At 47.2% G+C, this 27,500-nt stretch overlaps 1 protein-coding gene across 2 annotated transcripts in view; it reads left to right on the top strand.

The window, feature by feature from the left end:
- LOC135513151 (N(G),N(G)-dimethylarginine dimethylaminohydrolase 1-like) overlaps positions 1-27,500 on the top strand; it is a 129,125-nt gene that overhangs the window by 91,439 nt on the left and 10,186 nt on the right. For both annotated transcript variants that reach the window (XM_064935908.1, XM_064935909.1), the window contains exons 2-5: positions 3,022-3,121; positions 4,361-4,434; positions 8,902-9,021; positions 26,420-26,563. In XM_064935908.1, coding sequence (XP_064791980.1) covers positions 3,022-3,121; positions 4,361-4,434; positions 8,902-9,021; positions 26,420-26,563 — 438 coding nt within the window. The remainder of the gene's footprint in view (positions 1-3,021; positions 3,122-4,360; positions 4,435-8,901; positions 9,022-26,419; positions 26,564-27,500) is intronic.

Below are 27,500 nucleotides of genomic sequence, written 5' to 3'. Positions count from 1 at the left end.
GGCTCATCAGCTGTAGGGGAATGGTGGAGTAGGCTCATCAGCTGTAGGGGAATGGTGGAGTAGGCTGTTCAGCTGTAGGGGAATGGTGGAGTAGGCTCATCAGCTGTAGGGGAATGGTGGAGTAGGCTGTTCAGCTGTAGGGGAATGGTGGAGTAGGCTGGTCAGCTGTAGGGGAATGGTGGAGTAGGCTGGTCAGCTGTAGGGGAATGGTGGAGTAGGCTGGTCAGCTGTAGGGGAATGGTGGAGTAGGCTGTTCAGCTGTAGGGGAATGGTGGAGTAGGCTGTTCAGCTGTAGGGGAATGGTGGAGTAGGCTGTTCAGCTGTAGGGGAATGGTGGAGTAGGCTGGTCAGCTGTAGGGGAATGGTGGAGTAGGCTGTTCAGCTGTAGGGGAATGGTGGAGTAGGCTGTTCAGCTGTAGGGGAATGGTGGAGTAGGCTGGTCAGCTGTAGGGGAATGGTGGAGTAGGCTGGTCAGCTGTAGGGGAATGGTGGAGTAGGCTGTTCAGCTGTAGGGGAATGGTGGAGTAGGCTGTTCAGCTGTAGGGGAATGGTGGAGTAGGCTGGTCAGCTGTAGGGGAATGGTGGAGTAGGCTCATCAGCTGTAGGGGAATGGTGGAGTAGGCTGGTCAGCTGTAGGGGAATGGTGGAGTAGGCTGGTCAGCTGTAGGGGAATGGTGGAGTAGGCTGGTCAGCTGTAGGGCAATGGTGGAGTAGGCTGGTCAGCTGTAGGGGAATGGTGGAGTAGGCTGTTCAGCTGTAGGGGAATGGTGGAGTAGGCTGGTCAGCTGTGGGGGAATGGTGGCGTAGGTTGGTCAGCTGTGGGGGAATGGTGGCGTAGGTTGGTCAGCTGTAGGGGAATGGTGGAGTAGGTTGGTCAGCTGTGGGGGAATGTTGGAGTAGGTTGGTCAGCTGTGGGGGAATGGTGGAGTAGGCTGGTCAGCTGTGGGGGAATGTTGGAGTAGGCCAGGGTGGGCAGCTGGCTTAGCAGTGTGACTAAGGGGTATGGACTCATTATAAAGTTGAATCTTAACCCCTTGTTGCGCTTTCTCCATCCTTAAACCGCAAGGAAGGAAAGAGTAGTGAGATATAGAGAAATGGAGATGAAACTGAATAAAGGGAGATGTTTACTTATGTGATTTCGCTCCCTACACAATATAAGGCCACAGAGAGGGAAAGTAGACCTACAATCTTAGGGCAATTACTATTCATCTCAATTATTATTAATCTCAATTACTATTCATCTCAATTACTATTCATCTCAATTACTATTCATCTCAATTACTATTCATCTCAATTGTAACTGAAGGTGTTGCCACTGATAACCTTCTAAAGGAAACAATGTCTGGTCCAATTCCAATAGCTATTTTCCTTGCTGACCATTAAGAATTGACTTCATAGTATCTACCTATAGGTAGGTACAAGGGAGGTCAGCTGTGGTGTGTGTGTGTGTGTGTGTGTGGGAGTGTAAGAAACTACATGTTTGTGTTATCTGTGCGTGGCCCGCATGGCAAGCTACCTGGGTGACCTCATGGCTTGGCCCAGGTGTCAGCTAAGCTGAGGTCATGGTGAGATAGAGGCCTGTGGAATCTCGATGGTCCTAGTTCCCTGGGGACCCCAAAAACAGACTGCGTGGTCAGAGCCCTCACGGCCAGACGATACTGACCCAGTTCACCTCCACCAAACAACTGGTATTCTTCTACAGAGAGAGACACACACACACACACCACAGCTGATCCAGAGAATGCTCCAGGAACACTTTGACTTAGATGGATTGTTTTTTAATCCTCCAACCCTTTTTAGGTTAGTGTTGGTCTCCTCTCCATATACCCCTCTTTCCAGAGTCGCGGCCTCATAAAAACTTTAACATACTTCCTGTGTTATGACTGGATCGCTAAGATGATGTAATGATGATCTCTTGGACAGACTGTTTTGGTTTTATTGTCGTGCTTCATAACAAGAACCTGGCTCTGCTGTCTGATCAGCTGCCTTTTAACGCTCGTATTTTACATGATATGTAATGATGATATCATCGTAATACCTTTCTGTGAATGAACACTATTTGTTGGGCTGTGGGGCTACCCTCAGTATGTATATGACCCATGTGATGTCATTGAGCGCTCTACTGTTGGTGTGTGTTGTAATGTAATCTCATTACAATGTAATCTCAGCTCTTTGCGGTACAGATTGATGGCATGCAGTGAATGTTTTGTGTGCGTGTAACTGTGTCTAAACCATGCCTGTCTCTCTCTGTGTCTTAACCATGTGTGTCTCTCTCTGTGTCTTAACCATGTCTGTCTCTCTCTGTGTCTTAACCATGTGTGTCTCTCTCTGTGTCTTAACCATGTCTGTCTCTCTCTGTGTCTTAACCATGTGTGTCTCTCTCTGTGTCTTAACCATGTCTGTCTCTCTCTGTGTCTTAACCATGTCTGTCTCTCTCTGTGTCTTAACCATGTCTGTGTCTCTCTGTGTCTTAACCATGTGTGTCTCTCTCTGTGTCTTAACCATGTCTGTCTCTCTCTGTGTCTTAACCATGTGTCTGTCTCTCTCTGTGTCTTAACCATGTGTGTCTCTCTCTGTGTCTTAACCATGTGTGTCTCCCACCTGTGTCTTAACCATGTCTGTCTCTCTCTGTGTCTTAACCATGTCTGTGTCTCTCTGTGTCTTAACCATGTATGTGTCTCTCTGTGTCTTAACCATGTCTGTGTCTCTCTGTGTCTTAACCATGTGTGTCTCTCTCTGTGTCTTAACCATGTGTGTCTCTCTCTGTGTCTTAACCATGTCTGTCTCTCTCTGTGTCTTAACCATGTCTGTGTCTCTCTGTGTCTTAACCATGTCTGTGTCTCTCTGTGTCTTAACCATGTGTGTCTCTCTCTGTGTCTTAACCATGTGTGTCTCTCTCTGTGTCTTAACCATGTGTCTCTCTGTGTCTTAACCATGTGTCTGTCTCTCTGTGTCTTAACCATGTGTGTCTCTCTCTGTGTCTTAACCATATGTGTCTCTCTGTGTCTTTGTGTTTTCTAGACAGCGGCCATACGGCAGACCTTGAAGGAGCTGGGCCTGAACATCGTTGACATGTCTGATGAGAACGCCACTCTGGACGGAGGGGACGTCCTCTTTACAGGTACACCACCATATCCCATCAATAAAACACCATTATCACCATTACCTGCCAAGGCCACTGCCATAATTGATCACTATGGAAACTGCTATATTCAGTGAACTAAACATTTATGACCACTTTATCATGCAAATGATATGACCTATCACCACAGGGGTGTGATTAAAATTGTTCAGAATAGTTGTAACTCTGAATAGTCAAGTAGTTGATGTGACCTGAACTAAAATGGCAAATTACAAACTGACTGGCTGTCTGGTACCATTTTTATGCATGATTGAAAATGGTTCTCTCAAATGGAAAAGAAGCCTCCCCCACACACACACGCACAAACACACACCACCTAATTTCATCAGCTGCCTTGTTCCACATCAGGCATCTCACAATAAACCTGATGAGAGCAGAGGTAGAGAAACCGAGGTCTTTATAATGTTCCCTCTCTGTATGTTCTGTATCAGTTGTGCTGCCTTGCCTGTGAATCGAGTGTGGTTAATTCTGTATGCTGTTTAGGGCTTGGAAAAAGCCCTAGAACACTTAATTGAGTTTCTAGACATTGGCTCTCTCTCCGTGGTGTGTTCCTCCCATCTCATCCAACTGAAATGGGTTTCACATGGCAGGCAGGGCTAAAAACATTTCCTCTTGGCAACGGCGTCGCTAATGGATCATTTGTAAAAGCTCAGCAGCTACGCCCATTCGCTCTGCTCTGGAGTGGTGAGCAAAACATTCAGGCCTGTAAGGGGTGTGTAACTGGTGTCAGAGAAGTCAGACGCAGGAGAGCAGAACTGGGTAATAACCAGAGCAGTTTAATATACCAAACCACCGGCATCCAGAATAACAACGTATGGGTACAAACTCCGTCGTGCACCAGACAACAATGTGCACAAGCACTTAAACAAACAATTACGCATGGCGGGAACAGAGGGTTAAATACACAACACGTAATGAGGGAATGAAAACCAGGGGTGTGGGAAAACAAGACAAAACAAATGGAAAATGAAAAATGGATCGGCGATGGCTAGAAGATCGGTGACGTCGACGCCGAACACCGTCCGAACAAGGAGAGGAACCGACTTCGGTAGAAGTTGTGACAAGGCCACTCTTGTTTCTATCTTTCTATCTATCTCTCTGTGTCTGTCTATCCGTCTGTGTCTCTTTTCTCTTCCTCCTTTCTCTCACTATCTGTTTATGCCTCTATTTTCTCTCGCTCTCCATACTGACCACAGGTTGTCATCTTTTTTTCCTCAGGTAGAGAATTCTTCGTGGGCCTTTCCAAACGGACCAATCAGAGAGGAGCTGAGATCCTGGCGGACGCGTTCAAGGTGAGTGAGAGCAGACTAGAGCAGTACACCCTGAGATTATTCAGATTGACTTTCTGTGCCATCAAACCACCATTAGTGAGGTAATCCTGGTCTCATTCAGGGGTCTCGAGGGCCACAGGGCATTCTAATCAGCTATTGATTAGACGACAACCTCTCAATGATCAGCTATGAAAAGCCAACTGACATTTACTCCTGAGGTGCTGACTTGCTGCACCCTTGACAACTACTGTGATTATTATTATTTGACCAGGCTGGTCATTTATGAACATTTGAACATCTTGGCCATGTTCTGTTATAATCTCCACCCGGCACTGCCAGAAGAGGACTGGCCACCCCTCATACCCTGGTTCCTCTCTAGGTTTCTTCCTAGGTTTCGGCCTTTCTAGGGAGTTTTTCCTAGCCACCGTGCTTCTACACCTGCTTTGCTTGCTGTTTGGGGTTTTAGGCTGGGTTTCTGTACAGCACTTTGATATACATTATCAGCTGATGTAAGAAGGGCTTTAGAAATACATTTGATTTGACATTGATTAGTTGGCAAACCTGGTGTATCAGGAATCTATGGTTAGTTAATGAGATGAATTGATTGAATTAGTACCGAAGAGAAACCAGAGAAGGCCTGCACATACTGTACTGAGATATTAGAGGACTGGAAGATCAGTGCATACACTCTAGGTAGATAGAGCTCTGGAGAAGAGGGTCATTCAACCCCAGTCTCCTTAACACACACACACACACAGTCAGAAGGCCTTTGCTGACTTGTAAAGGCCATGGGGTCCTGGAGAGTTCAACAATCATCTGAATGTTTCTTACTGCCTGTTTTTCTGATCCCGTCTGTGACTAATTTAAATTCCACCATCATATCTCTCTCAGCCTCTCACTTTTATTCTTGATAAGTCGGGTCTTTTTCCCTACTATCGTTTATCCTCCTTCCTTTATCACATTTAGGACCATTGAACATTCTGTTCTGGTCAGGCCAGGATTAACCACAGATGTGAGTGAGGGGTTGGATCTCTTCTTCTCCTTTATGATCCTTGTTGATTGGGGGAAACGGAGGGAGTGGAGGAGGTCAAAGTGCAGGGGAGACTAATGTACCAGGCTATTTTCTCCCGTTCAGGGTCACAACACTGTACAGCATCAGTCAGACACCATAAAGAAAACTTTCTCTAGAAATGAATGAACATACATTACAATTAGCACAGCAGAACTTCTCACTCAAAATGTATCTCAAAGCTGAACACATCGCTGAGATTCCCCACAATATTATAAGTTGTTATCATGTCTCTCACAATAAGCTCAGTGGAGGGCATTTTACTTCTGCTATCTCTTTGAATCACTGTTTGGGCTAAACTGTCTTTCCATTGAAAAGGAATGACGACAGTTTGATTAAGTGGTCTACTTTGCTTTGATTCATTCAAATGAACTCTAAGGGTTGAGTTAAGAGAGCAGGAAAGACTTTGGTGATGAGGGGAAGAGGACAATTTCACACATGATAAACTGTCAGGAAATGCAGTCCCTTGTTCCAGTCAGAGAGGAGATTTGCTTTCATCTAGGCTGACTCTTAAGCAAAAGGAGGTTAAAGTAAGTAACATTTAGTAAGTAAGTCAAATGAACTTTTCCCTTAATATGGACCAGGCCAGAGAAACAGGGGAAGGTATGATGTTTCAGATATGACATAGCAGTGAATTGACACTCCATATAACATGTCCATTCCTGCCACAGTGGACCTGCTAATCAAATCCATATCACAAGAAGACAACGTACTTGTCACGCCCTGGCCATAGAGAGGCTTTTTATTCTCTATTTTTGTTAGGCCAGGGTGTGACTAGGGTGGCCATTCTATGTTATTTTTTCTATGTTTTTGTATTTCTTTGTTTTTGGCTGGGACAGCTGTCTGTCGTTGTCACTGATTGAGAAGGTAGCCTTTTAGGTATCCTTTTCCCACCTGTGTTTTGTGGGTAATTATTTTTCCGTGTATGTTTGTGTGCACCTCGGTTGCGTCAGGTTGGAGACCTGAGCCCACTCCCCGTGCTTACGGGGGCGAGCAGGTGACAGGTCAGGCCCCGTGCTATGGAGTGATGTGCACTGTGTCTCGGCTGAGTATTCACAGGCCGGTGTGCCAGCGTCCCACATTTGTCGGGTGGAAACTGGCATCCAGACAGAATTGGGGGGGGGGGGGCAGCTATGCGGTCGAGACCACCAGTGCGCCTCCACGGCCCTGTGTATCCTGTGCCTCGGCCAAGGAAGAGGCCGCCTGTATGTCTCCCCAGCCTGGTGAGTCCTGTGCCTGAACCAAGTCTCCCTCCTGGCCAGAACCAAGTCTCCCTCCTGTCCGGAGCTGCCAGAGCCGCCCTCCTTTCCGGAGCTGCCAGAGCCACCATTCTGTCCGGAGCTGCCAGAGCCGCCCGTCAGTCCAGAGGCGCCAGAGCCGCCCGTCAGTCCAGAGGCGCCAGAGCCGCCCTTCACTCCGGAGCCGCCAGAGTAGCCCTTCACTCCGGAGCTGCCAGAATCGCAGCCCCCCAGTCCAGAGGCGCCCCTCAGTCAGAGGCTCCCTTCACTCCAGAGCTGCCAGAATCGCAGCCCCCCAGTCCAGAGGCGCCCCTCAGTCCAGAGGCTCCCTTCAGTCCAGTGGCGCCCTCTATGAGGGTCTTCAGTCCGGGGCCATGTCCCGCACCCGAGCCGCCGCCGTAAGAAGGCCCAACCGGACCCTACCCTTTAGAGTCAGGTTTTGCGGCCGGAGTCCACACCTTTGGGGGGGGGGGGGTACTGTCACGCCGTTTACTCCACAAACAGAGACACATACAAAGCTGTCACTCGCCCTCCATTTGGCAAATCTGACCATAATTATATCCTCCTGATTCCTGCTTACAAGTAAAAACTAAAGCAGGATGTACCAGTGACTCGCTCAATATGGAAGTGGTCAGATGACACGGATGCTACGCTACAGGACTGTTTTGCTAGCACAGACTGGAACTGTTCCCGGGATTGATCCAATGGCATTGAGGAGTATACCACCTCAGTCACCAGCTTAATCAATAAGTGCATCGACGACGTCGTCCCCACAGTGATTGTACGTCATATCGCAACCAAAAGCCATGGATTACAGGCAACATGTGCAGTGAGCTAAAGAACTATCATGGTCCAAACACACCAAGACAGTGGTGAAGAGGTCACGACAACACCTTTTCCCCCTCAGGAGACTGAAAATATTTTGCATGGGTCCCCAAAAAGCTCTACAGCTGCACCATCGAGAGCATCACCGCCTGGTATGGCAACTGCTCTGTATCAGACTGTAAGGTGCTACAGACGGTAGTGCGGATGACCCAGTACATCACTGGGGCCAAGCTTCCTGACATCCAGGATCTATATACTAGGCGGTGTCAGAGGAAGGCCCAAAAAATTGTCAGACTCCAGTCACCCAAGTCATGGACTGTTCTCTCTCTCTCTGTCCTAAAACCACCGCTGTAATTACAGACTGAGGGGAGGGGCCTGTGTCCTGGGGCTCCAGTGACCTCACCTCTCAGACTCTCAGCTAATCAGTGGCCTAGGGCTTTGGTGAACTCATCTGTCAAACTCTCAACCAATGCCGGTTAGGTTACCTTTCCCAGTGGGGCCTGTTTAGTCCAATTATCAGTGTGTGTAATGCAGTAGGGTTGTCGTGTATTTGCAGGACTATGTCCACGGTCCCTGTAATGCAGTAGGGTTGTCGTGTATTTGCAGGACTATGTCCACGGTCCCTGTAATGCAGTAGGGTTGTCGTGTATTTGCAGGACTATGTCCACGGTCCCTGTAATGCAGTAGGGTTGTTGTGTGTTTGCAGGACTATGTCCACGGTCCCTGTAATGCAGTAGGGTTGTTGTGTGTTTGCAGGACTATGTCCACGGTCCCTGTAATGCAGTAGGGTTGTTGTGTGTTTGCAGGACTATGTCCACGGTCCCTGTAATGCAGTAGGGTTGTTGTGTGTTTGCAGGACTATGTCCACGGTCCCTGTAATGCAGTAGGGTTGTTGTGTGTTTGCAGGACTATGTCCAAGGTCCCTGTAATGCAGTAGGGTTGTTGTGTGTTTGCAGGACTATGTCCACGGTCCCTGTAATGCAGTAGGGTTGTTGTGTGTTTGCAGGACTATGTCCACGGTCCCTGTAATGCAGTAGGGTTGTTGTGTATTTGCAGGACTATGTCCACGGTCCCTGTAATGCAGTAGGGTTGTTGTGTATTTGCAGGACTATGTCCACGGTCCCTGTAATGCAGTAGGGTTGTTGTGTGTTTGCAGGACTATGTCCACGGTCCCTGTAATGCAGTAGGGTTGTTGTGTGTTTGCAGGACTATGTCCACGGTCCCTGTAATGCAGTAGGGTTGTTGTGTGTTTGCAGGACTATGTCCACGGTCCCTGTAATGCAGTAGGGTTGTTGTGTGTTTGCAGGACTATGTCCACGGTCCCTGTAATGCAGTAGGGTTGTTGTGTGTTTGCAGGACTACGCTGTGTCCACCGTCCCTGTCACTGATGGTCTACACCTGAAGAGCTTCTGCAGCATGGGAGGGCCAGGCCTCATCGTGATTGGTTCCAGCGAACCAGCCCAGAAAGCCCTGAAGGTATGAGTCACCAATGAGCGTATGGGTCATGCAAGATAGAACTATGTTCTTACTTTCCTTTGCACCATCTCTTGTTAATTACATTTAGTTTAATAGTGTTTGCAGAAAACATAATTGAAATATACTCTCCCATCCCATCCTCGTGTATTTTTAAACACGTCCAGTAGAAAATGTCCATTGCAATATTCTTTCCATTCTTATACAAGCACAAAATGGTGAAAACATTACAGTGCTTACTATCTTTCTCCTTTCAGGAGCTTTGCAATTTATCCACCATCATGGCTCGACATTTACCCAGTCATTTTGTGCTTGTGTTACAATTTACATTTCAATAAAATATAAATGGAACACGTAAAAATCTTTTAATGCACAGTTACGTTTGCAATACCTAAAGTTTTGATAGAAATTCTTCAAGGTCTTAGTGGTAAAATTAGGTCTCTGTATTGAGGAGGGTTTTTTCAGGTGAGATCTCACACTTGATGCGCTGAATAACGGCTATCATTTTGCCCTTGGCCATCATATGGAGATCATTTCAGTGTTCATATTACCCGACCTCATCTCACCTCTAAGTCATATAAAATCGAATCAAATTTTATTTGTCACATGCGCCGAATACAAACAAGTGAGGTAAGCACATTGCATTGAGAATGGATTCTTCAGTGTAAAGCAACAGTACCGTTGACAGGGAAGACAGGACATCGCACATGTTGACTCAGTACCATCACCACCACCTCACACACACGTCCAGATCACCCTCCCTCTCTCTGTGGTTTGATGCCTGCCTCTGACTGAAACTTCTACAAGCCTGCAGAAACCACATGATATAAATGTGATCTCCCTCTGATAAATGTATGTTCATAGGTAATCTACTGTGTAATCCCTGTTATACAATATTTAACCTCAATCTAAATTTTTCTTGTGGAGACCCAGCGAAATATCCCCCATTTATCCAATTTTCCTTGTTTTAATATCCTTGTGAGGGTTTCTGGTAGTTAAAACAAAACACAAGCACACACTCCCTATCGGGAATACAGATCTTCTTCGTAATGGACGGGGAACAAACACAAACACACTGACAGTGACATGTTGGTACTTAATGCCATTCACGGAGGCTGTTAAATAAATCTCTGCCTGTTATTTTCTGATGGACAGACACACAGAATTCCCCATCACCATGGCAGAAGACTGGCATGCACACACCACATCTAACTACAGACAGTAGCGGTTACCCGCGGCTGGCATGCACACACCACATCTAACTACAGACAGTAGTGGTTACCCGCGGCTGGCATGCACACACCACATCTAACTACAGACAGTAGTGGTTACCCGCGGCTGGCATGCACACACCACATCTAACTACAGACAGTAGTGGTTACCCGCGGCTGGCATGCACACACCACATCTAACTACAGACAGTAGTGGTTACCCGCGGCTGGCATGCACACACCACATCTAACTACAGACAGTAGTGGTTACCCGCAGCTGGCATGCACACACCACATCTAAATTACAGACAGTAGTGGTTACCCGCGGCTGGCATGCACACACCACATCTAACTACAGACAGTAGTGGTTACCCGCGGCTGGCATGCACACACCACATCTAACTACAGACAGTAGTGGTTACCCGCGGCTGGCATGCACACACCACATCTAACTACAGACAGTAGTGGTTACCCGCGGCTGGCATGCACACACCACATCTAACTACAGACAGTAGTGGTTACCAGCGGCTGGCATGCACACACCACATCTAACTACAGACAGTAGTGTTTACCCGCGGCTGGCATGCACACACCACATCTACCTACAGACAGTAGTGGTTACCCGCGGCTGGCATGCACACACCACATCTAACTACAGACAGTAGTGGTTACCCGCGGCTGGCATGCACACACCACATCTACCTACAGACAGTAGTGGTTACCCGCGGCTGGCATGCACACACCACATCTAACTACAGACAGTAGTGGTTACCCGCGGCTGGCATGCACACACCACATCTAACTACAGACAGTAGTGGTTACCCGCGGCTGGCATGCACACACCACATCTACCTACAGACAGTAGTGGTTACCCGCGGCTGGCATGCAACTCAGTGTCAACACACAGTACAGACACGCAACAGAATGTGGCAGGTTTTGAAACCTCACAGACAAGACCACAAACGCACACGAGACACACGCATCGGAGAGTTGACAACCAGGAGTACTCAGTCATAGGGTTCCACCTCATCTGCCTACTCAGGGAGACGTCGCCACCTACTGGCCTAGGGCTGCAGAGGATTGTAACACTGTCAGTAAACCATCTACACACGTCAACCACAGACAGACAGACAGACAGACAGACACATCTCTTTATGTGGATCCCCATTAGCTGCTACAATTGCATCAGCTCCTCTTCTTGTAGTCCACAAGTATTCTTATCAGTGAGATGTGTAAAGACTGCATAGGTTTAGTCCCTTATTTGTCCTCCTATGTTATCCTCATTTAACACACTAAGGCAAGCATATCCACATACTAATACACTGCTGATTAATTATTAGGTCATGGTGACAGCTAACTAATACAACACACTTTTATTTGATACAGACTGGAGCCCCATTAAGATTCCATACTATTATCAAGCCCTGTTAATTAGCTACTGAAGAGAAAGAGAGAGAGAAGGGTCATTAGCATGAGTTAATGACAGTGTCTCACAGTGTTGTAATTACACATTACATCACCCCCTCTCCAACATGCAATTAGCTCTGGTTATAAAATATTTTAATGAATGTCTGAGATCAGATTTTCAATTAGGTAATGTTCTGCTCAGGGTGAAAGTGACTAGTGAATGTAGGTGTAATGAACATAAAGGGGTGGTTGTGAATGCTATTGTAACGAATGTAAATGGTTTGCTATTGTTGTGAAAGTAGCTCTAATGAACTAAACGGGGTTGTTGTTGTGAATGTAGCTCTAATCTAATTATATTACATGCCTGCTGGCTGGATTCCCTTGGGGTGAACTTTTGTGAACGCACCCCTAATCTTGATATTGAAGTAGTGGTGATGAGATGAGCAGGGATAAGGTTAGTATGTTGTGTTGTCAACAAACCAAACTGGGAATTTGTTATTAGAGCAGGCTGTGACTCTATTGTCATGTCACCATGTCTGGCCTGATACTGAGTCATGGTTTGGATACAGTATGGATGATGGCACCCGAATGTGGCAGCCAGTGTGCGTGTTTGCGTGCGAGTCGCTGTGTGTGCGTGTCCTTGCGTGCATGCGTGTGTGCCTTGCATAGTCTGCAGTCATACTATGTTTAGCCCTCCCAAGCTGAGGACCGAGGACGTGGACCGGATGAATTCCATCAACTGAACGCACTCATAACAATCGTGGCTCTCCACTGCTATCACTGCCAAGCCTCAGCCGTGAAGTCATCTCCCACAAATACTCCCTCTCTTCCTGAAATGCTCCTTCTCCCTCACCACATTTTGCCTTTCCAGCAGGCCAGGGCTCCTGGTATTTCACGCTTCCAGGACTCCCTGACTGACTGACCCCCCTAGGCTTGGACCAAGCCCTATACCCCAGACCTAGACCTCAGGCCCAATACCCCGGACCTAGACCTCAGGCCCTATACCCCAGACCTAGACCTCAGGCCCTATACCCCAGACCTAGACCTCAGGCCCAATACCCTAGACCTAGACCTCAGGCCCTATACCCCAGACCTAGACCTCAGGCCCTATACCCCAGACCTAGACCTCAGGCCCAATACCCTAGACCTAGACCTCAGGCCCTATACCCCAGACCTAGACCTCAGGCCCTATACCCCAGACCTAGACCTCAGGCCCTATACCCCAGACCTAGACCTCAGGCCCAATACCCTAGACCTAGACCTCAGGCCCAATACCCCAGACCCAGACCCAGACCTCAGGCCCAATACCCCAGACCTAGACCTCAGGCCCTATACCCCAGACCTAGACCTCAGGCCCAATACCCCAGACCCAGACCTCAGGCCCAATACCCCAGACCTAGACCTCAGGCCCTATACCCCAGACCTAGACCTCAGGCCCAATACCCCAGACCTAGACCTCAGGCCCAATACCCCAGACCTAGACCTCAGGCCCTATACCCCAGACCTAGACCTCAGGCCCAATACCCCAGACCTAGACCTCAGGCCCAATACTCCAGACCTAGACCTCAGGGCATATACCCCAGATCTAGACCTAGACCTCAGGCCCAATACCCCAGACCTAGACCTCAGGCCCAATACCCCAGACCTAGACCTCAGGGCATATACCCCAGATCTAGACCTAGACCTCAGGCCCAATACCCCAGACCTAGACCTCAGGGCATATACCCCAGACCTAGACCTCAGGCCCAATACCCCAGACCTAGACCTCAGGCCCAATACCCCAGACCTAGACCTCAGGCCCAATACCCCAGACCTAGACCTCAGGCCCAATACTCCAGACCTAGACCTCAGGCCCAATACCCTAGACCCCAGGCCAATACCCTAGACCTAGACCTCAGGCCCAATACTCCAGACCTAGACCTCAGGCCCAATACCCCAGACCTAGACCTCAGGCCCTATACCCCAGACCTAGACCTCAGGCCCAATACTCCAGACCTAGACCTCAGGCCCAATACCCTAGACCCCAGGCCAATACCCTAGACCTAGACCTCAGGCCCAATACTCCAGACCTAGACCTCAGGCCCAATACCCCAGACCTAGACCTCAGGCCCAATACCCCAGACCTAGACCTCCGGCCCAATACTCCAGACCTAGACCTCAGGCCCAATACCCTAGACCCCAGGCCAATACCCTAGACCTAGACCTCAGGCCCAATACTCCAGACCTAGACCTCAGGCCCAATACCCCAGACATAGACCTCAGGCCCAATACCCCAGACATAGACCTCAGGCCCAATACTCCAGACCTAGACCTCAGGCCCAATACTCCAGACCTAGACCTCAGGCCCAATACCCCAGACCTAGACCTCAGGCCCAATACCCCAGACCTAGACCTCAGGCCCAATAGCCCAGACCTAGACCTCAGGCCCTATACCCCAGACCTAGACCTCAGGCCCTATACCCCAGACCTAGACCTCAGGCCCTATACCCCATACCTAGACCTCAGGCCCTATACCCCTGACCTAGACCTCAGGCCCTATACCCCAGACCTAGACCTCAGGCCCAATACCCCAGACCTAGACCTCAGGCCCAATACCCCAGACATAGACCTCAGGCCCAATACCCCAGACCTAGACCTCAGGCCCAATACCCCAGACCTAGACCTCAGGCCCAATACCCTAGACCCCAGGCCAATACCCTAGACCTAGACCTCAGGCCCAATACTCCAGACCTAGACCTCAGGCCCAATACTCCAGACCTAGCCCTCAGGCCCAATACCCCAGACATAGACCTCAGGCCCAATACCCCAGACCTAGACCTCAGGCCCAATACTCCAGACCTAGACCTCAGGCCCAATACCCTAGACCCCAGGCCAATACCCTAGACCTAGACCTCAGGCCCAATACTCCAGACCTAGACCTCAGGCCCAATACCCCAGACCAAGACCTCAGGCCCAATACCCCAGACCTAGACCTCAGGCCCTATACCCCAGACCTAGACCTCAGGCCCTATACCCCAGACCTAGACCTCAGGCCCTATACCCCAGCCCCATACCCCAGTCTCAGACCTAGACCTCAGGTCCAATACTCCAGCCCTAGGCCCAATATACCCAGCCTCTGGTCCAGCCTCTTTTCCAGCCTCTGGTCTAATCAGATCATGAGGAGCAGCAGACCCCCTGAACACACCACCACAAACCACTTGTGCCCCCGCATTCAGCTTCCTGATTAGACATCGGCCTAAGAGGACAGGAATACACACCGAACATTAGCAAATAACAGTCTGTTCTGTGGGAAGAAATGTGTGTCAAGGACCAATCAAAAATAATGGCATCAACAGGAAACTATTAGAGTGTAATACCATTCCCCTGATCCCTGGACTGTTAGGATTTGGAAGACTTTTGGATAGGAACTGTTTTTGTATGTTTTTGAAAACAACCATTGTCTACACGGGTTGGGGAAGATTATTGTGTGTGAACTGTAAACATTCCAATTCAATAAGTAGTGTCAGTAGTTTTTGTTATGCCCCATTGTCTTACATCAGATAGCACAACTTTCATCTGCAGGGGGTTTGTAAGCTTGACAGTAGCGACAATATCTCTGTGGGCCGAGTTAAGTAAAGGGCGAATTGTGCCCAGGAGGTGTGGGATAAGCAGTACTGGTCTAACATCATTCAGCTGGTCTAACATCATTCAGCTGGTCTAACATCATTCAGCTGGTCTAACATCATTCAGCTGGTCTAACATCATTCAGCTGGTCTAACATCATTCATCTGGTCTAACATCATTCAGCTGGTCTAACATCATTCAGCTGGTCTAACATCATTCAGCTGGTCTAACATCATTCAGCTGGTCTAACATCATTCAGCTGGTCTAACATCATTCAGCTGGTCTAACATCATTCAGCTGGTCTAACATCATTCAGCTGGTCTAACATCATTCAGCTCGTCTAACATCATCCATCTGGTCTAACATCATTCAGCTGGTCTAACATCCTTCAGCTGGTCTAACATCATTCAGCTGGTCTAACATCATTCAGCTGGTCTAACATCCTTCAGCTGGTCTAACATCATTCAGCTGGTCTAACATCATTCAGCTGGTCTAACATCATCCATCTGGTCTAACATCATTCAGCTGGTCTAACATCATTCAGCTGGTCTAACATCATTCAGCTGGTCTAACATCGTCCATCTGGTCTAACATCGTTCAGCTGTTCTAACATCATTCAGCTGTTCTAACATCATTCAGCTGGTCTAACATCATTCAGCTCGTCTAACATCATCCATCTGGTCTAACATCATTCAGGCATTGTTCATCATCAGTTCCATCCTCGTTGTCCTGTTAGTCTTGCATTTCCTACAGACTGCTTTTCTTGTATGTCTCCTAGGCTGGACACCATTGTCATATCTGCTGGCTGGATTGTTCTAAGATGGCGTAGCAGTCAGACATATTTTGTCCTCGTCTTGTCGTGTATATCTTTTTCTTCGCAAATATATTTTTAATAATTTTTTGAAAACTCAACTTCAAAACACTCTCCTGCAACCCGCCTCACCCAATGCGGTGCGGATCTGTTTTTTTCTAAAGTATTATTCACCTCAAATCCGGAATCACCCAACAGATGCTAGCCAGCTCACTAGCTACTAGCTAGTAGTCAGCAAACCACTGCTAGTGGTCATCAGCTAACCTTTATCTCGGAAATCTCTCGCCAGTTTGTACAACGCGACTGATACCAGAGCATACCGGACGTGTTTGTTTCACCATATCCCCGGATTCCTACCGCAAGCTCTGGACATTTTCATCTGGATCATCGCAGCTAGCTAGCTGCTATCCGAGTACTGGCTAACGTCGGTCCCAGAGCAAGCACCAAATAGCCTGGAGCTATCCCATGCTAGGCCCTTTTTCCCGGCTAGCTAAAGAGGCCCACCACTCCTGGGCTACAATACCCGGACCCCTTCTACTGCCGGTACGGGGCACGGAACCCCGCAGATCCTTCATGACTGGACTACGACGTAATCTGCTCGAGGGGGTATTCAACTGGCCTCTATCGCGCCGTCCCCTGAATGCCTATCCGCTAGCCACAGCCTGCAAGCTGCTAGCTGGCTAGAGCATATTGGATTGTTAGCTGTATAGATCCATTGGCAAATTTCTTGGTTCCACTACACCTATCTTGCCAAATGGACTTGGACCCCTCTACTACTCGGAACCCTACTAATCCATCACGACTGGTCTATCAACGTCAATTCACGCGGAGGCCAAAACAAGCTTTCCTCCAATGATATGTCCCTACAACACCCTTCTGCTAGCTTGCTAGCCCCGGTCTGCTAGCTCAAATCAAATTTATTTATATAGCCCTTCGTACATCAGCTGATATCTCAAAGTGCTGTAGAGAAACCCAGCCTAAAACCCCAAACAGCAAGCAATGCCGGTGTAGAAGCACGGTGGCTAGGAAAAACTCCCTAGAAAGGCCAAAACTTAGGAAGAAACCAAGAGAGGAACCAGGCTATGAGGGGTGGCCAGTCCTCTTCTGGCTGTGCTGGGTGGAGATTATAACAGAACATGACCAAGATGTTCAAATGTTCATAAAAGACCAGCATGGTCAAATAATAATAATCACAGGCAGAACAGTTGAAACTGGAGAAGCAGCATGACCAGGTGGACTGGGGACAGAAGGAGTCATCATGTCAGGTAGTCCTGAGGCATGGTCCTAGGGCTCAGGTCCTCCGAGAGAGAGAAAGAAAGAGAGAAAGAGAAAATTAGAGAGAGCATACTTAAATTCACACAGGACACCGGATAGGACAGGAGAAGTACTCCAGATATAACAAACTGACCCTAGCCACCCGACACATAAACTACTCTAGCATAAATACTGGAGGCTGAGACAGGAGGGGTCAGGAGACCCTGTGGCCCCATCCGATGACACCCCCAGACAGGGCCAAACAGGAAGGATATAACCCCACCCACTTTGCCAAAGCACAGCCCCCACACCACTAGAGGGATATCTTCAACCACCAACTTACCATCCTGAGACAAGGCCGAGTATAGCCCACAAAGATCTCCGCTACGGCACAACCCAAGGGGGGGGCGCCAACCCAGACAGGAAGATCACATCAGTGACTCAACCCACTCAAGTGACGCACCCCTCCTAGGGACGGTATGAAAGAGCACTAGTAAGCCAGTGACTCAGCCCCTGTAATAGGGTTAGAGGCAGAGAATCCCAGTGGAAAGAGGGGAACCGGCCAGGCGGAGACAGCAAGGGTGGTTCGTTGCTCCAGAGCCTTTCCGTTCACCTTCACACTCCTGGGCCAGACTACACTCAATCATATGACCCACTGAAGAGATGAGTCTTCAGTAAAGATTTAAAGGTTGAGACCGAGTCTACGTCTCTCACATGGGTAGGCAGACCATTCCATAAAAATTGAGCTCTATAGGAGAAAGCCCTGCCTCCAGCTGTTTGCTTAGAAATTCTAGGGACAATTAGGAGGCCTGCTTCTTGTGACCGTAGCATACGTGTAGGTATGTACGGCAGGACCAAATCAGGTTGGAGCAAGCCCATGTAATGCTTTGTAGGTTAGCAGTAAAACCTTGAAATCAACCCTTGCCTTGACAAATTTTGGGGTTCTAGTCAGAATTCTAGCAGCCGTATTTAGCACTAACTGAAGTTTATTTAGTGCTTTATCCGGGTAGCCAGAAAGTAGAGCATTGCAGTAGTCTAACCTAGAAGTGACAAAAGCATGGATTAATTTGTCTGCTGAATTTTTGGACAGAAAGTTTCTGTTTTTTGCAATGTTACGTAGATGGAAAAAAGCTGTCCTTGAAACAGTCTTGATATGTTCTTCAAAAGAGAGATCGGGGTCCAGAGTAACGTCGAGGTCCATCACAGTTTTATTTGAGACGACTGTACAACCATTAAGATTAATTGTCAGATTCAACAGAAGATCTCTTTGTTTCTTGGGACCTAGAACAAGCATCTCTGTTTTGTCCGAGTTTAAAAGTAGAAAGATTGCAGCCATCCACCTCCTTATGTCTGAAACACATGCTTCTAGTGAGGGCAATTTTGGGGCTTCACCATGTTTCATTGAAATGTACAGCTGTATGTCATCCGCATAGCAGTGAAAGTTAACATTATGTTTTCGAATGACATCTCCAAGAGGTAAAATATATAGTGGTCCTAAAACGGAGCCTTGAGGAACACTGAAATTTACAGTTGATTTGTCAGAGGACAAACCATTCACATCTTTCTGACAGATAAGATCTAAACCAGGCCAGAACTTGTCCATGTAGACCAATTTGGGTTTCCAATCTCTCCAAAATAATGTGGTGATCGATGGTATCAAAAGCAGCACTAGGTCTAGGAGCACGAGGACAGATGCAGAGCCTCGGTCTCATGTCATTTACCACCTTCACAAGTGCAGTCTCGGTGCTATGATGGGGTCTAAAACCAGACTGAAGCATTTTGTATACATTGTTTGTCTTCAGGAAGGCAGTGAGTTGCTGTGCAACACCCTTTTCTAAAAATTGAGAGGAATGGAAGATTCGATATAGGCCGATAGTTTTTTATATTTTCTGGATCAAGGTTTGGCTTTTACAAGAGAGGCTTTATTACTGCCACTTTTAGTGAGTTTGGTACACATCCGGTGGATAGAGAGCCGTTTATTATGTTCAACATAGGAGGGCCAAGCACAGGAAGCAGCTCTTTCAGTAGTTTAGTTGGAATAGGGTCCAGTATGCAGCTTGAAGGTTTAGAGGCCATGATTATTTTCATCATTGTGTCAAGAGATATAGCACTAAAACACTTGAGTGTATCTCTTGATCCTAGGTCCTGGCAAGAGTTGTGCAGACTCAGGACAACTGAGCTTTGAAGGAATACGCAGATTTAAAGAGGAGTCCGTAATTTCTTTCTAATAATCATGATCTTTTCCTCAAAGAAGTTTATGAATTTATTACTGCTGAAGTGAAAGCCATCCTCTCTTGGGGAATGCTGCTTTTTAGTTGGCTTTGCGACATTTCCGTTCCAATTTTCTGGAAACTTGCTTCAGAGCTCCGGTATTTTCTGTATACCAGGGAGCTAGTTTCTTATGACAAATGTTTTAGGGGTGAAACTGCATCTTGTGCAAGGTTAAATTGAGTTCCTCAGTTAGGTGGAACTGATTTTTGTCCTCTGACGTCCTTGGGTAGACAGAGGGAGTCTGGAAGGACATCAAGGAATCTTTGTGTTGTCTGTGCATTTATAGCACGACTTTTGCACGACTTTTGATGTTCCTTGGTTGGGGTCTGAGCAGATTATTTTTTGCAATTGAAAACAAGACTCCCTAAATTCTATCAGTATATTGATTGTGCAACCAGGGCTGGGAAAACCCTGGATCGTTGTTATTCTAACTTCTGCGATGCATACAAGGCCCTCCCCCGCCCTCCTTTCGGAAAAGCTGACCACGACTCAATTTTGTTGCTCCCTGCCTATAGACAAAAACTAAAACAGGATGTTCCCATGCTCAGGTCTGTTCAACGCTGGTCCGACCAATCTGATTCCACGCTTCAAGATTGCTTCGATCACATGGACTGGAATATGTTCCGCATTGCGTCAAACAACAACATTGACGAATACGCTGATTCGGTGAGCGAGTTTATTAGCAAGTGCATCGGAGATGTCGTACCCACAGCAACTATTAAAACATTCCCAAACCAGAAACCGTGGATTGAAGGAACAATTCACACAAACCTGAAAGCGTGAAACACTGCTTTTAATCAGGGCAAGGTGACCGGAAACATGACCGAATACAAACAAAATATAGAGACAAAGTAGAGTCATAATATAGAGACAAAGTAGAGTCGTCAAAATATAGAGACAAAGTAGAGTCGTAATTCAACGGCTCAGACAGAAGAGGTATGTGGCAGGGTCTACAGTCAATCACGGATTACATAAAGAAAACCAGTCCTGTCGCGGACCATGATGTCTTGCTCCCAGACAGACTAAACAACTTCTTTGCTCGCTTTGAGGACAATACAGTGCCACTGACACGGCCCGCTACCAAAACCTGCGGACTCTCCTTCACTGCAGCCGACGTGAGTAAAATATTTAAATGTGTTAACCCTCGCTGCAGGCCCAGACGGCATACCCAGCCGCGCCCTCAGAGCATGCGCAGACCGGCTGTTGTGTTTATGGACATATTCGATCAATCCTTATTCCAGTCAGCTGTTCCCACATGCTTCAAGAGGGCCACCATTGTTCCTGTTCCCAAGAGAGCTAAGGTAACTGAGCTAAACGACTACCGCCCCGTAGCACTCACTTCCGTCATCATGAAGTGCTTTGAGAGACTAGTCAAGGACCATATAATCTCCACCCTACCTGACACACTAGACCCACTCCAATTTGCTTACCGCAACAATAGGTCTACAGATGATGTAACCACACTGCACACTGCCCTAACCCATCTGGACAAGAGGAATACCTATGTGAGAATGCTGTTCATCAATTACAGCTCCGCATTTAACACAATAGTTTCCTCCAAATTCATCATCAAGCTCGAGACCCTGGGTCTCGACCCCGCCCTGTGCAACTGGGTACTGGACTTCCTGACGGGCCACCCCCAGGTGGTGAGGGTAGGTAACAACATCTCCACCCCACTGATCCTCAACACTGGGGCCCCACAAGGGTGCGTTCTGAGCCCTCTCCTGTAGTCCCTGTTCACCCACGACTGCCTGGCCATGCACACCTCCAACTCCATCATCAAGTTTGCAGACGACACTACAGTGGTAGGCTTGATTACCAACAACGTCGAGGCGGCCTACAGCGAGGAGGTGGGGGCCCTCGGGAGTGTGGTGTCAGAAAAAAACCTCACACTCAACATCAACAAAACAAAGGAGATGATCGTGGACTTCAGGAAACAGCAGAGGGAGCACCCCCCTATCCACATCGACGGGACAGTAATGGAGAAGGTAGTGAGTTTTAAGTTCCTTGGAATACACATCATGGACAAACTGAATTGGTCCACCCACACAGACAGCATCGTCAAGAAGGTGCAACAGCGCCTCTTAAACCTCAGGAGGCTGAAGAAATTTGGCTTGTCACCAAAAGCACTCACAAACTTCTACAGATGCACAATCGAGAACATCCTGTCGGGCTGTATCACCACCTGGTACAGCAACTGCTCCGCCCACAACCGTAAGGCTCTCCAGAGGGTAGTGAGGTCTGCACAACGGGGGAAAACTACCTGCCCTCCAGGACACCTACACCACCCGATGTCACAGGAAGGCCATAAAGAGCATCAAGGACAACAACCACCCGAGCCACTGCCTGTTCACCCCGCTATCATCCAGAAGGCAAGGTCAGTACAGGTGCATCAAAGCAGGGACTGAGAGACTGAAAATCAGCTTATATCAGACTGTTAAACAGCCACCACTAACATTGAGTGGCTGCTGCCAACATACTGACTCAACTCCAGCCACTTTAATAATGTCAAAATTGATGAAAAATGTATCACTAGCCACTTTAAACAATGCCACTTCGTATAATGTTTACATCCCCTACATTACTCATCTCATACTGTATGTATATATCTACTGCATCTTGCCTATGCTGTTCTGTACCATCACTCATTCATATATTTTTATATACATATTCTTCATTCCTTTACACTTGTGTGTATAAGGTAGTTGTGAAATTGTTTGGTTAATAACTCTTTGGTTATTACTGCATTGTCGGAACTAGAAGCACAAGCATTTCGCTACACTCACATTAACATCTGCTAACCATGTGTATGTGACAAATAAAATTTGATTTGTTCTATCTTCAGTGCTCGTGCTGCTAGGTTATCTAAACTGTGACATGTTTAACACCTCGGCCATCCTACAATCTAAGGTTGATGCCCTCAATCTCACACAAATTAGCAATGAACCCACCAGGTACAACCCCAAATCCATAAACACGGGCACCCTCATAGATATCATCCTAACCAACTTGCCCTCCAAATACACCTTTGCTGTTTTCAACCAAGATCTCAGCGATCACTGCCTCATTGCCTGTATCCGTAATGGGTCTGCGGTCAAATGACCACCCCTCATCACTGTGAAACACACCCTAAAACACTTGAGCAAGCAGGCCTTTCTAATCGACCTGGCCCGGGTATCCTGGAAGGATATTGACCTCATCACGTCAGTAGAGGATGCCTGGTTATTCTTTAAAATATCCTCCCTCACCATCTTAAATAAGCATGCCCCATTCAAAAAACGTAGAACCAGGAAAAGATATAGCCTTTGGTTCTCTCCAGACCTGACTGCCCTTAACCAACACAAAAACATCCTTTGGCGTTCTGCATTAGCATCGAACAGCCCCCATGATATGCAACTTTTCAGGGAAGTTAGGAACAAATATACACAGGCAGTTAGGAAAGCAAAGGCTAGCTTTTTCAAGCAGAAATGTGCATCCTGTAGCACAAACTCCAAACATTTCTGGGACACTGTAAAGTCTATGGAGAATAAGAGCACCTTCTCCCAGCTGCCCACTGCACTGAGGCGAGAAAACACTGTCACCACCGATAAATCCACTATAATTGAGAATTTTAATAAGCATTTTTCTATGTTTGGCCATGCTTTCCACCTGGCTACCCCTACCCCGGTCAACAGCCCTGCGCTCCCCACAGCAACTTGCCCCAACCTCCCCCACTTCTCCTTCACCCAAATCCAGATAGCTGATGAAAGAACTGCAAAATCTGGACCCCTACAAATCAGCTGGGATATACAATCTGGACCCTCTCTTTCTAGAATTAACTGTTGAAATGGTTGCATCCCCTATTATTGGCCTGTTCAACCTCTTTTGTATCATCTGAGATTCCCATAGATTGGAAAGCTGCCATGGTCATCCCCTTCTTCAAAGGGGGAGACATTCTAGACCCAAACTGCTACAGAGCTATATCTATTCTACCCTGCCTTTCTATGGTCTTCGAAAGCCAAGTTAACAAACAGATTACCGACCATTTCGAATCCCACCATACCTTCTCCACTATGCAATCTGGTTTCAGAGCTGGTCATGGGTGTACCTCAGCCTCGCTCAAGGTCCTAAACAATATCATAACTGCCATCGATAAGAGACATTACTGTGCAGCCGTATTCATCGACCTGGCTAAGGCTTTCGACTCTGTCAATCACAACATTCTTATCGGCAGACTCAACAGCCTTGGTTTCTCAAATGATTGCCTCACCTGGTTCACCAACTACTTCTCTGATAGAGTTCAGTGTGTCAAAACGGAGGGTTTGTTGTCCGGACCTCTGGCAGTTTCTATGGGGTTACCACAGGGCTCAATTCTCATACTGAGATAAACTTTTGTTATTGACTAAATACATATATTCCACCATAATTTGCAAATAAATTAATTAAAAATCCTACTATGTGATTTTCTGGATTTTCTTTCTCATTTTTGTCTGTCATAGTTGAAGTGTACCTATGATGAAAATTACAGGCCTCTCTCATCTTTTTAAGTGGGAGAACTTGCACAGTTGGTGGCTGACTAAATACTTTTTTGACCCACTGTATATCTCGCTGGTCACCCCCAAAGCCAATTCTTCCTTTGGCTGCCTCTCCTTCCAGTTCTCTGCTGCCAATGACTGGAACGAACTGCAAAAATCATTAAAGCTGGAGACTCTTACCTCCATCACTAGCTTTAAGCACCAGCTGTCAGAGCAGCTCACAGATCACTGCACCTGTACATAGCTCATCTGTAAATAGCCCATCCAATCTACCTCATCCCCATACTGTATTTATTTATTTATCTTTCTCCTTTGCACCCCAGTATCTCTACTTTCACATTCATCTTCTGCACATTCTACCATTCCAGTGTTTAATTACTAAATTGTAATTACTTCGCCACTATGGCCTATTTATTGCCTTACCTCTTATCCTACCTCATTTGCACATGTATTTTTTTCTACTGTATTATTGATTGTATGTTTGTTTATTCCATGTGTAACTCTGTGTTGTTGTATGTGTTAAACTGCTTTGCTTTATCTTGGCCAGGTTGCAGTTGCAAATGAGAACTTATTCTCAACTAGCCTACCTGGTTAAATAAAGGTGAAATAAATAAAAAATATTGGCACCCAGAATGGGTCGGTGTCCAGTATGGATTTGAGAGAAGAGAAAATGACTATTTTAAAACAGACTTCGTGAAGGCTGATCAGTATGGTGTTATAGTCTCTCACTACAGGCAGACAGCTAATCCTCCTGTTTGTAAAGGAGAGCGTTCGTGGTCACGCACATAGACATGTTTTCATTTAGGACCACTGCGATGACACAACACACCAGACATGACCCGAGGTGTTAATAGTTATTCTGTCCCCCAGTCGGGCCCAGCCGGGCAGAGCCAGCCACGCTCTAGACTAGCAGATCTGGGTGATACACACACACACACACACTCAAACACCATACACTTTGCGCACACACACACTCTCTGTATCTAACACACACACATATACTCAAACATACACACATGCATCAGTCAAACCAAGGCTAGAGTGGAATGTGTGAACAGGTCGAGCCACAAAGCCCATTGTTCACATTATAAACCACAGAGACACATGGAGCACTGTGAGGGGTTGATAGATGTATCATGGATTAACACCACAAACACTCATCTAACCCTAATTCTCCTCACTCTCACTCTCTCACACACACACACACACACACACACACACACACACACACACACACACACACACACACACACACACACACACACACACACACAATTCGAACTCTAACTCTCCTCAAACACACACAAACAGACACACAATTGTAACCCTAACTCTCCTCAAACACACACACAGAGACACACACAAACACACACACAGACACACAGTTCTAACCCTAGCTCTCCTCAAACACACACAGAGACACACACACACACCAGCTCAACCTTTCTCTCTCTGCATGATATAAAAAAGGAGAGCAGAGCAGAAGGGATGAGAGGAGGGATGAGAGGAGGGAGAAGAGGAGGGAGAAGAGGAGGGATGAGAGGAGGGAGAAGAGGAGGGATGAGAGGAGGGAGAAGAGGAGGGATGAGAGGAGGGAGAAGAGGAGGGAGAAGAGGAGGGATGAGAGGAGGTAGAAGAGGAGGGATGAGAGGAGGGAGAAGAGATGACAGGATGGACAAACAGTTCCAGAGTGGAAAGGAGTGGAAAGGAGAGTATGACAGGAGGAGGATCTGACCCTGGTTAAATCAACTTTTCTTATCCTGGGGGAGATCTCCTGCTCCACTTGTGAAAATACCTTTTTAATGTTGTTTGGTTTACTTTCATTCTCCTTCCTCCTACTTCTCTAAGGCATCCACAGATGTTCAGGTCGTAAACATTTTGGAGACACACACACACCTGCTCTGCATTCAGGTCATAACATCCTCATTGCTCCTTCTCCCCCCCAACCCCGACTCGGCAGATTACATCAATTACATGACATCTGCTGTGAAAGAATGTCAGTCAGTCTGTCTGCCCCTGTCTGTGTTCTCCATTAAGGCTCAGTCCCAGATAGACGTTTGGAGTTTAGAACTTGAGCGGGCAGGAACAGCTGGGTCTGGTTCTATTTTGCCCGGCACCAATATGCTCCCTACCCCTCCTCCTTGGACCTAACCCTTCATTGTTTGCCTGGAAAGGTAGAGCAGTGTAGTGGTGGAGCTCCCACCATATTCCTTACACCTTACAGATCTACAAACACCAGAGAGTTTTAGGGGGAGTATAGGAGGGAATTTTGACCGTGGTGCTGTGTCCCTCATAGCTTACCATCCATCTGTCTTCCTTTGTGTCTATAGATCATGCAGCAGATGAGTGACCATCGTTATGACAAGCTGACAGTGCCTGATGACATTGCAGCCAACACCATCTACATGAACCTCCCTGGCAAAGGTCATGTTCTGTTACACTGCACCCCAGAGGAGTTCCCAGAGAGTGCCAAGGTGAGCAAACACACATACGTACAGTATACACACATATTCACATGCACGCATACACTAACACACGGCAGGGTGGCCTAGTGGTTAGAGCGTTGGACTAGTAACCGAAAGGTTGCAAGTTCAAATTCCCGAGCTGACAAGGTACAAATCTGTCGTTCTGCCCCTGAACAGGCAGTTAACCCACTGTTCCTAGGCCGTCATTGAAAATAAGAATTTGTTCTTAACTGACTTGCCTAGTAAAATAAAGGTAAAATAAAAAAACACACACTCTGGGACTCTTGGATATCAGCTCGTATGGGAGCAGTGAATGTTATTGTCTCTGTAGCGGTAAGGCATAGTTGAGGATGAGCCATGTCATTTACATTCCTCAGTGTCACTACACAGTAACTCACTCTGGGCTCCTGGTTACCACATCACCAACACCCTGCAATCTGCACAGACAGCTCCAACACCTCAAATGTACTCTGTGGTTAAAACCCAAACTTGAACATTTATTTTTAGTGCAAACCGTTTATTGAAATATGTCTCTTTGGATTTGGAACCGTTGTCCAAAGGCTGACTATTATATTTTCCTTGAGGATTGGCTGAAGGGAAATTCAAGCCAAACATTATAAAATCAGAGTGACTGCCTCTCTTTCCTGTATCAGACCACTGTGGGGACGTGTGTATTCATATGTGTCCTGGATGGAAACTTGGGACACTTTCTGCCTCGGAGCACCAGCTGTGTGATGAAGAATCATTCATGTAGAGGTGTTGGAATCCCAATATTCAGTGGTGTCAGACCATAAGGGATACATCTCTGTGTCAGGCACAGTTCCATGTAAACACACACAAATACACACACTCTCTCTCTCTCTCTCTCTCTCTCTCTCTCTCTGTCTCTGTCTCTGTCTCTGTCTCTCTCTCTCTCTCTCTCTCTCTCTCTCTCTCTCTGTCTCTC

This window comes from Oncorhynchus masou, chromosome 24 (genome assembly GCF_036934945.1).
Source record: "Oncorhynchus masou masou isolate Uvic2021 chromosome 24, UVic_Omas_1.1, whole genome shotgun sequence".
Lineage (NCBI taxonomy): Eukaryota > Metazoa > Chordata > Actinopteri > Salmoniformes > Salmonidae > Oncorhynchus > Oncorhynchus masou.
The sequence above is the reverse complement of the archived record's forward strand: the minus strand, read 5'-3'. Positions and strand labels throughout refer to the sequence as shown.